Here is a 15,260-nt window from a genome sequence, read left to right on the forward strand (position 1 = left end):
CACCTGGGGCAGTGGGTCTGGGCTCTGGCGGGGCGGTGGTCATCACTGTGGGGGAAGAGCAAAGGCAGTGACACCCTTGCACACCCCCCCCCCGGCCCCCACACCCCGGCCGCGGTGGTGGGACCCACAGGGGACCGTGGGGCAGAGGGGCCGTGACCCACAGCAGGGCCGAGGAGCTGGGGCCAGCACCCACCGGGGCAGTCGGGGCTCCGGCAGAACTTGCTGTCGGTGCGGGGTCCCACACAGCCCCGGTCCCCGCAGGCCCGCCGGCGGGTCGTCAGCCCCAGCCCCCCGCAGCTGGGTGAGCAGGGGCTCCAGGGCCCCCAGGGCCTGAACCCCCCGGCCCACCGGCACCCCGGCTCCGAGCAGCGCAGGCGGCCGTGCAGGCAGGTGCTGGGGTGGCAGGCAGAGTCAGGCGGGGGGTGAGGAAGGGTCAGGGGATGGGGCATGGGGGGGGCAGTGGGGGGATGAGGGATGGGGAGGGGCAGTGGGGTGGTGGGGAAGGGCAGTGGGGTGACGGGGAGAGGGTTCAGGGTGGTGGGGAGGGGGTTCAGGGTGGTGGGGAAGGGGAGCAGGGTGCGGGGTGCTGGGGAGGGGCAGTGGGGTACGTGGTGGTGGGGAAGGGTGGCGGGTGCTGGGCGCTCACCAGTTGGTGCAGGGCGTGTGGATGGTGCTGCCGGGGGGCAGCTCCTGGCCCGGCGCGAGGGGGGGGGCTGTGGGTGCCCAGGCCCGGGGGGGCCGAGGGGGTGGCGGAGTCGTTGTGCAGCTCCCACAGGAGCTCGGTCGTCAGCACGCAGGGACACTCCTGCGCCGCACACGGCCTCGCACCCAATGTCCCAGGGCACCCATGGCCCCAGGGAGCACCCATGGCCCTGGGGGGCACCCAATGGCCCAGGGGCACCCATCACCCCAGGGAGCACCCATGGCCCCAGGGAGCACCCATCACCCTGGGGAGCACCCACCACCACTGGGATCCCCCGCCACCCCAGGGAGCACCCACTACCCCCAGGAGCCACCCCAAGAGCAGGGACCAGCACCCCCCACCCAGCGCAGGAGGAGGCAGCACCCAGGGGTCACCCCACAGAGGGGGGGGGGGTCCAGAGTGCGGGAGCGGCACCCCGGGGTGCTGGGGGCTCACCGAGACGCAGGCGCCGCGGTGCAGGTAGGTGCCGGGGGGGCAGTGGCAGCCCTCCTGGCAGCCCCCCCAGAAGCAGCCCACCCGGCCGGCCAGGTGGGCACAGCTGTAGGGGCAGCCCTCGCCGCGCTGGCACTCACGGTACAGCCGTCCCGCCGGGCAGCCCGCCTCTGCGCCAGCACCGGGGCTCAGCACCGCACCGGGGCCCGGCGGGGCTGGGGGCCGGGGCTGGGGGTCGGTACTCACCCCGGCACACCTGGGTGTTGCAGATCTGGCTCTGCAGGCCCAGCCCCGGGCACGCCGGCTCTTGGCACTGCCGCCGGCGCAGCCGCTCGCCCCCGCCGCAGGAGACGCTGCAGGGGCCCCATGGGGACCACGCGCCCCACGGCGACCACGCGCCCCACGGCGCCTCTGTGGACACGGGGAGGGAGAGCGGGATGGGACAGGGCGGCCGTTGGCTCAGCTGGAGCCAGCGCAGGGGCAGCCTCGGCCTGGCCGGCGGCAGGAGCTTTAGCCAGCGCTGCACCGGTGCTGACGCCAGCCCCGACACCACGGCCCTTGGGAACAGGGTTGCTCTGCCCCACCGCATCACCCGCACCGCACGGCATGGCACTGCGCCGTGCAGCTTGGCACGGCACTGCTCAGCGCTGCGTGGCAGCACGTCGTGCTGTGCTGTGCCGCGTGGCACCGCGTGGCGCCGCACGGCATCACGTGGCACCGCAGGGCACCCATGTCACCTCCCTGCTCCGCACAGGACTGCACAGTGCTGCATGGCGCTGCATGGCACAGCACGGTGCTGCACGGCACGGCGCGGCACAGCACTCTGCCAACACAGATTTGCTCTCCAGGGAGCCCCCACCCCATCCACCCCATGGCACCCCACGCACCCTGTGCCACCCCATGGCACCCTGCGCCCTATCCCTGCCCCTGCGCTCCCCCAGGACCCCCCCAGCCCTGTCCCCTCACCCCACCGTGTCCCCGCCCTGGGGTCAGGCAGCAGCTGGGGTGGCCACCCCAGGGACACCCACCCACCGCAGGGACACTGTCCCCAGGACGCCAACCCTGAGGGCACCCACTCCATGGACGCCCACCCCAGGGTCACCTATCCCAGGATCACCCACCCTGTGGACACCCACCCCAGAGAGCCCCGGGCGCTCAGTGCACCCACCCCTGCAGCCCCCCTGGGCCTGTATCTCACACGGCCCCCCAGGCCCCCCCCAGGGCCGGGGGCTCTCACCTCGGCAGGGCTGGTGGCCACGGAGCCGGGCAGGGGCGGCCCCCCTGGGAGCGGGGCACCCCGGCACCGTGTGCACCCCCCAGCACCATGACCCCCACTCCCTGCACCGTGGGTACCCCGGGACCCCCACCCAGCCCCGCCACCACCGCGGCCGGCCAGTACCTGGGCAGGGCTCTGTGCCGCACACCATCGCCCCGGCCATGCAGGTACTGCAAAAGAGGAGAGTCATTGGCGGGGGGGGACACCCCGGCTGGGACCCCCGGGCAGCACCACGGCCGCCACATCCGCACCAGTTGTTGCAGGCGTCGAGGGCCGCGGTGTCACCGGGCTGGTAGAGGCGGCCGCGGTGGTAGCAGAGGCAGCGGCTGGACGGCACGCAGCTCTGGTTCTGCAGCAGTAGCCCAGGTGGGCAGGCACAGCCGTCGTGGCAAAGCGCAGCACACTCCACGCCCGTGCCCAGGTCCAGGCAGAGCCGCGGGCAGGGCCCCCCGCCATGCCGGCACTCCTCCGCCGTCCGGTAGACCATGTCCCCTGGGCACCGCGCTGCAGGCAGAGCGGGCAGTGGGGCTGGGCATCGTCTGCCGCTGGTGCTGCCGGGCAGCGGGTCCTTGCGCGGAGCACTCACCTCGGCAGGGTCGGGTGTTGCAGTCCCGCGTCTGGACGTGGGGGCCAGCGCAGTCCAGCCCCCCGTGCTCTGGGGGTGCACAGACCCGGTGCCGCCTCTGCTCGCCGGCGCCGCAGGGAGCGGAGCACTCGGACCAGGGCGTCCAGGCGCTCCAGCCGGTGTCGGGCTCTGCCGGGGACAGACGGACACACGGCACTCAAGGGGCCACCATGGCACCAGGCACGGGGGTCCCCAGGCCAGCACCGGCACAGCCCCCGCCATCACTGGTGCCACTGCAGGGCTCGGTGGGCGCCTACCGGTGCTGCAGGCCTCGTGGCACTCGCGCACCTCCCGTGCCTCCCCGGCGCAGGGGGCTCCGCCGCCGGCTGCCGCGGGGTTGGAGGGTGACCTGCAGGAAGGCGCCACGTGGCTGTCCCGTCCGTGGGGCACTGCCGTGGGGCAGGATCCCCCCAAAACCCCCCAGCCCCGCACCTGAACCTCTCCTGCATCCCCGCGCCACAGCCGCCATCGCACCGGGTCCAGGGTGACCAGGCTGACCAGCCGCAGTCCACGGCACAGGCCACGTCCTCACACGTCACCGTTCCATCCTGGCACACGCTGGGGACGGGCGTGGGCTCAGCCATGGGCGAGGGACACCCCCAAATGCCCCGGGGGGGTTGTCCCTGCCTGCAGGCAGGACCGGGGTGCAGGCAGGGAGCAGTTCCATGGCGTTGGCGCTCACCATCGGCGGCAGCCTCGCAGGAAAACCTCGCCGGGCAGCCGGTGCTCCTGGGGCAGGTGGCACCGGCACTGGCTGGCGTTGACGCAGCCGCCATCCTGCAGGTACAGCCCCGGCGGGCACCGGCAGCCTGCCCGGTGGTGTGCCTTCAGCACCGGCGGCACCGGCATCCCCCACCATCCCCAGCCCCCCGTTCTGTCACCACGCTGTCCCCAGCCCCCCATGCCATCCCCAGCCCCATCACTCACCCTCCTGGCAGGGGCTCGGGCAGGTGCTGTTGGTGCTCAGGTCCCCACAGGTCTGGGGACAGGGGGGCACCCGCCCCCCCTCGCAGTCCCCTGCCCGCACGAACACCATCTGGGGGCTGCAGGCTGGGGAGGGGGGGAGAGGCAGGGATGCTTAGGGACGGGGTGCTCCCCCGTCACCCCGGTGCCCCACGTGTCCCCAGCTCCCAGACCCCCATACCTCTCTCCCCCTGTGCCCCCTCCCCCGTGGTCCCCCCGTGCTCCCCGTACCTGAGGGGTCCCCGCAGGGCTGCAGGTTGCAGGGCTGGGTCTGGAGGGTGCCCCCGGGGCAGGGCTGCCCCCCGTTCTTGGGGGGGGGGTCGCTGCAGCTCCGCGCTCGGCTTCGCACGCCCCCCCCACACTCGGCGTCGCAGGGGGACCAGGACCCCCAGGCCGCCCACCCGCCGGGCACTGGGGGGGGAAGGCAGGGGGCAGGGGGGGCGCTGACTCCCCTCTGCCCCCCACCCACCCATGCTGCCCCATTGCTCAGCCACAGGACACCCCCCCGGCACCCTGCCACCGTGGGCACGGGCCCCCCGAGACCCCCCCACCATTGGGGACCCCCCCAGCTGGCCTAGGGATGGGGGTGTCCCAGCCCGTGGGGGGGTCCCGGCCCGGGAGCGGGTACCTGGACAGGCACGGAGGAAGCAGGCGCGGGTGTCGAGGCGGGGGCGGGTGCAGCCCCCCCCGGGCAGGGCCCCCCGCAGCAGGGTCCGCCGGCGCAGGGTGACCCCCAGCCCACAGGAGCGGCTGCAGGGACCCCAGCCGCCCCAAGGGGACAGGACACAGTCGGCTGGGGGGGCAAGGCGGGGGGTCAGGGCTGCCCTGGGGACCCCCCTTGCTGCAGGGGGGGGGGCTGGAGCATCCCCTGGGGCTGCCGGGGCCTCTGATCGCCCCTTCCCAACCAGCTCCAGCCCCCTGTGCCCACTCTCAGACCCCCACCCTCGATCCCTGCCCCCCCCCCAGTGCCCCCATCCTCAGACCCCCAGCCTCGATGCTCCCAACCTCAGTGCCCCCAGCCTTGGACCCACAGCCCCAATGTCCCCCAGCCTCGGTGCCCCCCAACCCTCTTGCCAACCCAGGCTCGGACCCCCAGCCTCAGTGCCCCCCAGCCCCGGTGCCCCCCCCAGCTCCCCAGGGCAGGGCAGGCAAACGCCACAGGGACGGGGGCCAGAGTTGGCCAAGGGTAGAAGACCCCGGTATGAGGGGGTTCCCCCCCCCGGCCCCCCCCGTCCTCCCCCGACATACCGCAGCTGTGCTCGTCGGAGCCGTCAGGGCAGTCGGGGTGCAGGTCGCAGCGCTTCTCGGGGGGCAGGCAGCCCCCACTACTGCAGGAGAACTGCTTGGGGGGGCAGGTGGGGGGGGGCCTGCCTGTGGGGGGGCGCCAGGCCGTGGGGCTGGCAGAGGTGGGGGGGCCACCTGCAGAGCAGGCAGGGAGTGGGGGGTCACTGCAGGCAGCCCCCCACCCGCTGTGGGCAGGGTTGGGGGGCTTGGCTCCCCCGAGAGGGGGGTCTCTGTAGCTGGGGGGGTCCTGGGGGGGATGGCTCACCGCAGCGCTCCTCATCCGAGCCGTCCAGGCAGTCCTGGCGCCCGTCGCAGACCAGGGCCGCATCCAGGCAGCCCAGCACCCTGCAGGAGAACTGGCCCTGGGGGCAGAGCAGCCGGGGCAGGGCTGGTCCTGGGGGGAGTACGGGGGGCACAGCCCCCTCCCATCTGTGGGGCTGGGCACGGCACCCAGCCCGCAGCACCCCTGAACCCACAGCACCCCTAAACCCACAGCACCTGGTCCACAGCACTCCAGCCACACAGCACCCCTGACCCCATGGCACCCCCAATCCCACAGCACCCCAATCCCATGGCACCCCCAGCCCCATGGCACCCCCAATCCCACAGCACCCCAATCCCATGGCACCCCCAGCCCCATGGCACCCCCAATCCCATGGCACCCCCAGCCTCGTGGCACCCCCAATCCCACAGCACCCCAATCCCATGGCACCCCCAGCCTCGTGGCACCCCCAATCCCACAGCACCCCAATCCCATGGCACCCCCAGCCCCAGGGCAGTAAGCTGGGGTGCTGCCCCCCACTTCACCCCAGGGACCCCCATGACCCCGTCCCGCTCCCCCAGGCCACGTCCCCGGGGGGGGCTGTGCCTGTCCTTGGACCCCCACACCCGGGATCCCCCTCACCTGGGGGGGTCGGGGGGGACACCCCTGCCAGGCCTAGGGAGTGCAGTGCCGTGACCCTGGGGGACACCGGGGAGGGTGTGGCGGAGGGTGGCCCCCCGGGGGGTCTGGTCTCCGTTGGCAGGGTGCCGGGGGGTGTCGGGGTGTCAGAGGGGCCTGGCGGCCCGGCAGGGGGGGCACCGCTGAGCTGTGGCTGCCCAGAGCCCCCCAGGCTGGCCGACACTGGTTCTGTGGCCCCCAGCACTGTGGGGCTGGTGGCTCCGGGTTGGGGGGTGCCCTCGGCTGCAGTGGGGGGCTCGGGGGGGTGCTCGGCCCTCGGCTGCCCTGTGTGGGGCAGGACCCGGCTGGGGACAGGGGCAGAATGGGCCCTGGCAGCTCCCCCCGCAAAATCCAGGATGCCCCCCCCAGCTCAGAGCCCCCCCAACAGCCCAGGACCCCCCCAGCCCTGTATCCCCCTCCAGACCCCCCCCAGCACCCCCCAGGCCCTGCTCCCCCCCGCCCCGTTCTGCCCCACAGCGGGTACCTGGGGGGGTTGGCTTGGTGCCTTCGGGGGGCAGCCGGGTGCCCGTCCCTGGGGACACCTGCACCGGGGCAGACAGGCGTCACCCACTGCCACCCCCCCCATCTCCCCCCCCCCAACCCCTGGGACTCACCGCGGCCGTGGGCACCGATGGCGGCTGGGCAGTCGGCAGCAGGACACCGGCTGCCGCAGGGGCCGCGGGGCTGGAAGAAGCAGAGCTGGCGATGAGGGGTCACCCACCCTGACCCCCCAGCTCCCACGGGACCCCCACTCTCCCGGCACCGGTACCTGGTGCTGGCGGGGGTCTCGCAGCTGGCCTCGTCGGCACCGTCGGGGCAGTCGGTGATGCCGTCGCACCTCTGGGATACCGGGAGGCAGCTGCCGGAGCCCGGGCAGGTGAAGCGGGATGGGGGGCACAGCCCGAGCACTGAGGGGGTCGCTGGGGGGGCCAGCCCTGTGCAGGGTGGGCAGCATTGTCATTGAGGGCAGCCCCCCACAGCGCCGGACCCTTCCTGGTGCCGGACACCCCCATGGCACTGCGGCCCCCGCCCCCTCACCGCAGCTCAGCTCGTCCGAGAGGTCACCACAGTCGTCGACACCATCGCACAGGGCGCCGTGGGGACCCCCGGGGACGCAGCCCCCGTTCCCGCACTGGAACTCGCCCACGCCGCAGGGACGCTGGCTTGGCGGCACCGGCATCGGCACCGGCATCACCGTCACTGCCCCGAGCAGGGCAGGGGACACTTTGGGGAGAAGGCAGAGGTGGGCAGGAGGAGGGCTCCGGGGGGGGTGGGTGAAGGGATGCTCCCCCCGTTGTCCCCCCCCCCGTACCTGGGGGGCAGCCCAGCAGCTCGGCGCGCAGAACGATGCGGTTGTGGAAGTCCTGGGGGAGGATGCGGACGAGCCGTGCCTGCACCATGCGGCCCAGCAGCCGCACCACTGGCGTGCTGGCGTCCCAGTTGCCCTGGAAGAGCTGGGGGGGGGGGACACGGGACGACACACAGGCAGGAGTGCGCAGGCAGGGACGGGCAGCAGGGCATGCACGCCTGAGCATGAGCACCACGTGCATGGCCTCATGCATGTACCCACCGCTCCGCACGCACCCGGTGCCAGCCCCGCGCATCCCCCATGCACCCCCCGATGCCCACCCGCTCCCGCGGTCGCGCCCCGGCGCAGGCGGCACCTTGGCCTCGGGCCAGCCGCCGGCGGGGACCTCTCGGTAGCGGTGCCAGTGGGTGCCGTCGGTGCTGAACCGCAGCAGGAAGGCTGTGACGAAGGCGTCGGAGGAGCCGGCTCCTTGCACCACCACCCCTGCGGGGGGAACAGGCGGAACGTGTCACCAGCACCACCCACACCGCCGCTGGCACCACCGGCAGCGCCCGAGGCGTTGGATGGGCACCCACCGGTGATGTTGGTGGGCTCCAGCAGGTCCAGCTGCAGGAAGGGGGGGTCGGAGAGCAGCGTAGGGTAGGCATCATCCGGGGGGGCCCAGCCCCGCAGCTCCTGCCCGGGGTCGCCGCCGTGCAGGCGGGCAGCGTGGGCAGGGGTCCCTGCCTGCTCCGAGGAGGCAGCGAAGCTGCTGTCCGGCAGGGAGGCGATGCCCAGCGGGCGGTAGCAGGGATCTGGTGGGACAGAGGACCGGGGGTCGGGGGGGGCCGGGGAGGACACAGACCCTGGTCCCTGGCTGCCTGCACCCTGCCCACAGCCAGCAGCCCAGCGGTGGGGGGGGGTGTCCTCGCTTACCGCCGAGGGGAGGCAGCGGGAAGGTGAGGAGGGGGCTGCTGGGGGGCTCTGCCGGAGTGGTGGAGGGGGGCTCCGCCGTCAGTGCGGGGAGGGTGGCCGTTGCGTTGTCACCTGCAGCGGGCACAGACACCGTGCAGCCCGTACCGGGGCAGCCCCCACACCATGGGGACAGGACCCCCCCACTGCGGCACTCGCTCCCCCCGACTCACCCGCCGGGGCGCAGTAGCAGCAGGAGTCCCCGCGGCCCTCCACCAGCACCTGGCCCTGCGGGGGGGTCACCGTCACTGTCACCGGCACCGGCAGGGATGGGACCCCTTGAGCCCCTGGGGGCTGCTCGAGCCCCCCCAGCCCTCACCTGGGGGCAGCCGGTGGCGCGGTGGGGGCAGTAGGGAGAGCACCGGACGGCCAGGCTGGGCAGGCATTGGCACACGCGGCAGGGCCCCCCACGCCAGCGCTCACCGGGGACACGCCGCTGGCCCTCGTACTGGCATTGCTGGCACGGCGCCGTCTGGCACCTGCGGGAGAGGGGAGGTCAGTGGGGAGCCCGCCCGCCCGCCCGCCACCCCCCGTGCCCCCCCCTCACCTGCGGGCCTTGCGGTAGATGCCGTGGCAGTGCCGCCCGCCGCCTCGCCGGCTGGGGTTGGTGGGGCTGCGGAAGGACCACTGGACGCTCTGGGTGCCACAGGGCCCCGGGCACTCGCCCCACGCCGACCACGCCGACCAGCCGCAGTGCACTGCCGGCACGGAGGGCACCGACTCAGCGGGGTCCTGGAATCCCCTGCCTGTCGTCGCGGTGCTGCCGCGTGCCGGGACCCACCGGTGCAGTCAGGGTTTTGGCGGCAGCGCCGCAGTTGCCCGTCCAGGCAGGTGCAGAGGCGGCAGTTCACCTTCACCAGTTGCCCCGGCCGGTACCGCAGCCCCCCGGCCTGGCAGGGGCACTCTCGTGGGCGCACGCACCGGCCGCTGCCGGCATCCAGCACCAGCCCCGCCGCGCACCAGCACCCTGCGGTTGGTGGGGGGGGGTCGGTGGGTCATGGCTGACCCCTCGCCCACACAAAGTGGGGGGTCCCCCGGGGTGTCTGCAGCCGCCCCCATCCCGTTCCCCCCACCTCACCTGGGCTGCATGGCCGGTCATGCCGGCAATCGGTGCCGGCGGCGAGGTCAGCGCAGGACGCCGGGCAGGGAGCGCAGGGCTGGGGCCGCAGCCCCCCCGGGCAGGTGGAGGCGTTGGGGCAGCCCCCCAGCTCGCAGGCACCTGGGGCGGGAGGAGCAGGGTCAGCCCCCTGGAGCCCACCCACCCCCAGAGCCCACCCAACCTGCGGAGCCCCCCAGCCCCACCGGCACCCACCCATTTCAAGCGTGGTGGGGGACGCGCCGGGCAGCTCGGTGCAGTGGCGGCCGCCGTTCTGGGGGGGCCGGCAGTCCCGCTGCCGCAGCCGCACCCCGCCGCAGCCCCCCGTGCAGTTGGACCAGGTCGCCCACTCGCTCCATGAGCCGTCCACTGTGGGCAGCGGGAGAGGCGTGAGGCCAGGCAGCCCCTGCCTGCACCCCCTGCCTGCACCACCCCTGCCTGCACCCCCTGCCTGCACAGCCCTGCCTGCACACCCTCCGGCACCCCTGGACAGCCCTGCCTGGGGGGGGACCCCGCTCCCAGACCAGCAGCCCCAAACCCCCCGGCAGCCCTGGTGGTGGGACCCCCAAATCCCCCAGATCACACCAGCCATGGGAACCCCCTGAACTCTTTGGGCAGCCCCAACCACGGGAACCCCCAAATCCCCTGGGCAGCCCCAGCTGTGGGAACCCCCAAACTCCCCCAGCAGCCCTTGCTGTGGGAACCCCTGAATCTACTGGGTGAGCCCAACCACAGGAACCCCCAAATCCCCCTAGCAGCCTCAGCCATAAGGACCCCCAAATCCCCCAGGCACCCCAACCACGGGAACCCCCTGGGCCGCTCGAGTAGCCCCATCCATGGGAACCCCCAAGCCCTCCAGGCAGCCTCAGCCGTGGGAACCCCCAAATCACCCCAGCCATGGGAACTCCCTGAACCCCTCGGGCAGCCCATTGGGGTGATCTAGGGCAGTATTGGGGTGCTCTAAAGAGATATTTAGGTTCTCCAGTGGGTATTGGGGTCCTATCAGGAAATAATGGCTTCTTAGAAGGGAGTATTGGGGTGCCCCAGGGGGTATTGGGGTGTCCCAAAGGGGATTGGGGTGATCTAGGGTGGTATCAGGATGCTATAGAGGAGTACTGGGGTGTCCCTGGGGGGTACTGGGAACCCCCATGGGAACCCCAACCCCCCTGGGCAGCCCTGAGGGTGGGAACCCCCAAACTGTCGGGCAGCCCCAGTGGTGGGACCCCCAGGCCCCCATGCGAGCACCCCGTCGCTGCCCGCTCACCGGGACAGGCGATGGTGAAGCACTGCTGCTCCTGTGTGGCCTGGCCGCGGCACCGGTGCAGGACACCGGGTTGGTGCTGGCGGCAGCCCCGCGCACGCTGCTGCAGACCGGGGCCGCAGGAGTGGGTGCAGGAGCCCCAGGGCCCCCAGGGCCCCCAGACCCCGCAGTCCTGCTCATCCTGGGGCGGCCCCCCCCCCAGCCCCGCAGTCTGGCACGCCGTCGCACACCTGCGGCACCGGGATGGTGCTGAGCCGGGAGGGGGGGCAGTGCTGCGGGGACCTTCAGGGGTGGGGGTCCACCGTTCCCCCCATACCTGCTGGAAGGCGATGCACTCGCCCCCTCCGCAGTCATATTCGGCGCAGGGACCCCCCGTCCGGTTGCTCCCGCCGGCGGGGAGGTGGCTCTCTGCGGAGGGGACATGGGGTGGCTGTGGCGGGGTCGGGGGGGGGGGGCCTGTCCCCAGCTATGACCCCCCCTGGTGCTGCCCAGCCACAGCCCCCCGCCAGTCGCCCCTCACCACAGGCCAGCTCGTCCTCGCCCCGGGGACAGTCGGCGGCACCGTCGCAGACCCTCGACATGTTGAGGCACACGCCGTCATCGCAGGCGAAGTGCCCCGGGCACGGTGGGATGGCGGTAGAGCCTGTGCCGGGGCCAGCGTGCCGTCAGGTGCGATGCCACAGGGAGACCCCCAAGAGCATCCCACCGCCCTGGCTGCCACCAGGGAAGGTGACACCACCGTGGGATCCCCCAAGAGCGTCCCAACGCGCCGGTGGGGATTGGGACACTGAGGGCAGCCCTGCCGCGGCTCACCGCAGTGGTCAGTGCTCTCGTCAGAGCGGTCGCGGCAGTGGGGGACGCCGTCGCAGAGGTGGCCGTAGGGGACGCAGTCGGTGCCGTGGGTGCAGGGAAAGTGTCCGGGCTCACAGCCGCCGGTGCAGCCCAGCTCATCGCTGCTGTCGTGGCAGTCGGCCTCGCCGTCGCAGAGCCAGCCCCGTGGCACGCACTCCCCGCTCCCGCAGGCGAAGGCGTAGGGGCCACACGCTGGTGCTGGGGGCAGCGGGTCACCGCGGGGTGCCCGTCCCCATCACACCCCCATCCCCGCCCAGTGCCGTCCTGGCAAACCCCTCCGTGCCGGTGCCGGGGCTGTGGGGCAGGGCAGTGGGGAGCTGTGCGGGGGGGGCCGGCTGTCCCACGGCACCGCTGCCCCTCACCTTCTGAGGCGTTGGCGGGTGTGGTGGGCACAGCAGCAGGCAGTGCCGCCGCGCACGCCGCCGGGCTCTCGTCCCAGCCGTCCTGGCAGTCGCGGACACCGTCGCAGACCGTGGCCTCGCCAACGCAGGAGCCATCGGGGCAGGGGAGCTGCCCGGGGGCACAGGTCAACCGGTCTGGGGGGGGGGAGACGGTACCATGGGGTGATGCCGCCACAGGCAGGGGGTCCCGGTGGGGGGCGGGTCAGCCCCACGGCCCCTCACCTGGGCAGAAGGCCTCATCGGTGCTGTTGGCACAGTCATGGTGGCTGTCGCATACGGCGGACGGGGGCAGGCACTGGGCATCCGGGCACTGGAAGTGGCCAGGGGGGCAGACACAGCCGCGCTCATCGCTGAAGTCTCCGCAGTCGTCGTGGCCGTCGCACCGGTGAGGGTACGGCACACACCGGCCAACTGTGCAGCGGAACTCGCCAGCTTCACAGCTCGGGCTGCAGCCTGCAGCGGCAGCGGTCAGGGACCCCCGCTGTGGGGTACAGACCGCCAAGGACCCCCACCGTGGGGCACAGCCCACTCCTGCATCCCTCTGCTCTGGGACCTGGGACCTCTGCTGTGTCCCCCCTCCCCGGGACCCCAGGATCAGCCGTGGGGCCACTCGCCTGCCTCGTCCGAGTCGTCCGCAAAGCCGCAGTCCAGCTCCCCATCACAGACACGTTCCGGGGGGAGGCAGCGGCCGCTGGCACAGCCGAACTCGGGGGGGACGCAGGCGGAGGGTGGGCAGCCGCTCTCGTCGGAGCCGTCGGGGCAGTCGGGCACACCGTCGCAGCGAGCGCCCCAGGCCAGGCACTGCCCGCCGGCGCAGCGGTGCTGGTGCGGGGCGCAGCGTGGGGCGCAGACCTCGTCCGAGCCATCCCCGCAGTCTTCCTCGTTGTCGCAGACCCAGGCACCCGGCACGCAGCGCCCATCACTACGGCAGGCGAACTCCCACTCGGCGCAGCGCGGCTCAGCCAGGCAGGGCTCTGGCGAGGACTGGCAATGCCACCGACCCGCCACGCACGTGCTGTGGGGACGGCGACGGCTCAGCCCCGGGGTGCTCTCCGCCATCCCGGTGTCGCCGTCCCCACGGCCTGGCTGCTGGCAGGTGCCAGATGGCCATGCTGGCCCAGCGCCGTGCCAAGCGGGGACTCACCAGTTCTTGCAGCCCTGCTGCACCGCAGCACCGGCAGGGAAGGCGAAGCCATCCCAGAAACATGGGCACTTGGTGGGCTCGATGCAGCCGCCATCTGCCAGTGGGAAGGGGAGGAGGCGTTGGACCGCAGTGACCCGGCCCCGGCACACGGCTGAGCCGGGCTGAGCCGCCGGCGCCTTGTGTGGCACCCAAAGCCGGGTCAGACCCTGCGCTGCGGAGAGGAGCCGTGGGCTGGGAGGGGGTCGGGGCAGGGTGGGTGCAGAGCCCCATACCCAGGAGGGGGGAAGCTCAGCCCCACTCCAGCCCCTGCCAGCCCCACGCCATCACCAGGACTCACCGTGCAGGACCCTCCCCGGGGGGCAGAAGCAGCCCTCCAGGCAGGACAGGTCCTGGCAGTGCTCGGGGGGCTCCCGTCCGAGGCTGCGGCAGGTGGGGGGGGCAGGGGGGGCCGCAGGCACTGTACTCCAGCCCCCGGTCACACTGCAGGGCTGGAGAAGGGGGTTGGGCAGGGTAGGGACCCCCTGCCCCACAGCCGCCTGGCCCCGCTACCTCCCCACGGTGCCACGGGGGGTCACACCCCCTGATTCCCGATGCCAGCCCCCCCGGCCCCATTGCCATGGCTGGATCAGCCACAGGACCAAAGCCAGACCCCCCCGCAGCCCACCCCAGCCTCGACTGGCAGCTGACGGGGACGGGGACGGGGACGGGGACGGTGACTCACGGCACAGCTCCTGGCTCCTCCATCGGATGTGGATGCCGCGCCGGCCGCACTCCTCGGCGTAGGTGGCGATGGCCGTGCACAGGCACTCGCAGTCCCCCCCGGAGTCACAGCTGCCGGCAGAACGTGGCGGGTGGGTGCCAGATTTGGTGGGATGGGGGTGACGGGACCCCCCCCGGCTCGGAGATCCCCTGCCCGCTGCTGGTCCTGACACTTACCCGCAGGCGTCAAAGACGCACCAGTCGTAGAAGCGCTGGCACGGCACCGCCTCATGGCATGGCGCGAAGAGCCGCTGCCGGAGGATGCTGCAGCGCCGGCGGGCCCATGTTGCCCGGTGAGGGCTCTCCTGGGGGGCCGGCATCACCATCAGACATCGTCCCTTGGCCAGCCGGGCACCGGGGCCACCTCCCGCCTGCCTCCCCCCACCGTCCCTGCACAGCCGCCCCAGTTGCCCCCCGTCCATACGGTGCAGGGGTGCCGTGCGTCGGTGCTGTCGACCTCGGGACAGAGCAGGCTGAGGCGCCAGGAGTTGCCGAAGAGGTCGGCGGTGGGCTCCAGCACCCCTTGCCGGCTGGCGAAATCGTTCTCGGCGTCGCCGTCGAAGTTCCCGCAGAGCCCGGCCACACGGCCCCGGTGCTGCGGCTCCAGCCGGACATACACCCGTGTGCCTGGGGCGGCACAGCACGGTGCTCAGCACCGGCAGCCCACCGCAGCACGGCCAGCCCAGGGACCCCCCGGCCCCTCCAGCGGGTCTCACCTCCGTCCCAGAGCACCGCCAGCCCCAGGCGGGAGAGGAGGAGGAGGAAGAGGCCGGTGCGCTCCAGCATCAGCCCGGTCCCGCTGTAGACTTTGGGGGGTCTGACCGAGACACCGTTCACTGTCACATCCCTCCCTGCCGGGACAGGGTGGGCTGTCAGGGGCAGCGACCCCCCGGCACGTCACCATCCCCATGGGGGAACCCATCCCCGCGTCCCCCATCCCTGTGCCCCCCTGTGCCCTCACCCCGCAGCATGTGCACCACGGTGTTGCCCATCACCACCACCACCGACTTGGTGCAGGTGACGCCGCTGGTGCCACAGGGGACGTTCTCGGCGGTGACGGCGAAGAGGCCGGCCGTCTCGCGTGCCAGCAGGTACTCGCAGTCCCCCGGGAAGGAGAAGGCTCGTCCATCAAAGGTGACGTAGTGGGGGTCCCCCGTGGCCATGCAGGTCCCCGCGCACTCCTCCCGGCCGCAATGCCAGCGCTGCTGCCGGCACACACTGCGGGGGATGGAGCTGAGCACCGGCACGGCCGTGGGGCATCCCC

General features: G+C 73.1%; 1 protein-coding gene across 1 annotated transcript in view; it reads right to left on the reverse strand.

The window, feature by feature from the left end:
- The window catches only part of LOC142600658 (SCO-spondin-like), a 44,143-nt gene that overhangs the window by 8,313 nt on the left and 20,570 nt on the right, over positions 1 to 15,260 (reverse strand). The window contains 46 exon segments of the mRNA XM_075746990.1: positions 184 to 393; positions 647 to 714; positions 716 to 805; positions 1,139 to 1,305; positions 1,382 to 1,546; positions 2,535 to 2,581; positions 2,663 to 2,915; positions 2,998 to 3,165; positions 3,294 to 3,385; positions 3,469 to 3,594; positions 3,719 to 3,845; positions 3,964 to 4,086; positions 4,231 to 4,410; positions 4,628 to 4,792; positions 5,248 to 5,418; positions 5,549 to 5,677; positions 6,708 to 6,765; positions 6,838 to 6,907; positions 6,993 to 7,158; positions 7,262 to 7,447; positions 7,536 to 7,677; positions 7,888 to 8,015; positions 8,108 to 8,326; positions 8,448 to 8,558; positions 8,657 to 8,711; positions 8,803 to 8,962; positions 9,031 to 9,181; positions 9,265 to 9,450; positions 9,562 to 9,702; positions 9,796 to 9,948; positions 10,844 to 11,037; positions 11,039 to 11,070; positions 11,157 to 11,248; positions 11,361 to 11,483; positions 11,654 to 11,890; positions 12,055 to 12,228; positions 12,316 to 12,546; positions 12,708 to 13,108; positions 13,238 to 13,331; positions 13,575 to 13,674; positions 13,676 to 13,725; positions 13,959 to 14,068; positions 14,174 to 14,301; positions 14,421 to 14,623; positions 14,713 to 14,847; positions 14,958 to 15,214. Coding sequence (XP_075603105.1) covers positions 184 to 393; positions 647 to 714; positions 716 to 805; positions 1,139 to 1,305; positions 1,382 to 1,546; positions 2,535 to 2,581; positions 2,663 to 2,915; positions 2,998 to 3,165; positions 3,294 to 3,385; positions 3,469 to 3,594; positions 3,719 to 3,845; positions 3,964 to 4,086; positions 4,231 to 4,410; positions 4,628 to 4,792; positions 5,248 to 5,418; positions 5,549 to 5,677; positions 6,708 to 6,765; positions 6,838 to 6,907; positions 6,993 to 7,158; positions 7,262 to 7,447; positions 7,536 to 7,677; positions 7,888 to 8,015; positions 8,108 to 8,326; positions 8,448 to 8,558; positions 8,657 to 8,711; positions 8,803 to 8,962; positions 9,031 to 9,181; positions 9,265 to 9,450; positions 9,562 to 9,702; positions 9,796 to 9,948; positions 10,844 to 11,037; positions 11,039 to 11,070; positions 11,157 to 11,248; positions 11,361 to 11,483; positions 11,654 to 11,890; positions 12,055 to 12,228; positions 12,316 to 12,546; positions 12,708 to 13,108; positions 13,238 to 13,331; positions 13,575 to 13,674; positions 13,676 to 13,725; positions 13,959 to 14,068; positions 14,174 to 14,301; positions 14,421 to 14,623; positions 14,713 to 14,847; positions 14,958 to 15,214 — 6,768 coding nt within the window.

Source organism: Balearica regulorum, chromosome 2 (genome assembly GCF_011004875.1).
Source record: "Balearica regulorum gibbericeps isolate bBalReg1 chromosome 2, bBalReg1.pri, whole genome shotgun sequence".
Taxonomy (NCBI): domain Eukaryota; kingdom Metazoa; phylum Chordata; class Aves; order Gruiformes; family Gruidae; genus Balearica; species Balearica regulorum.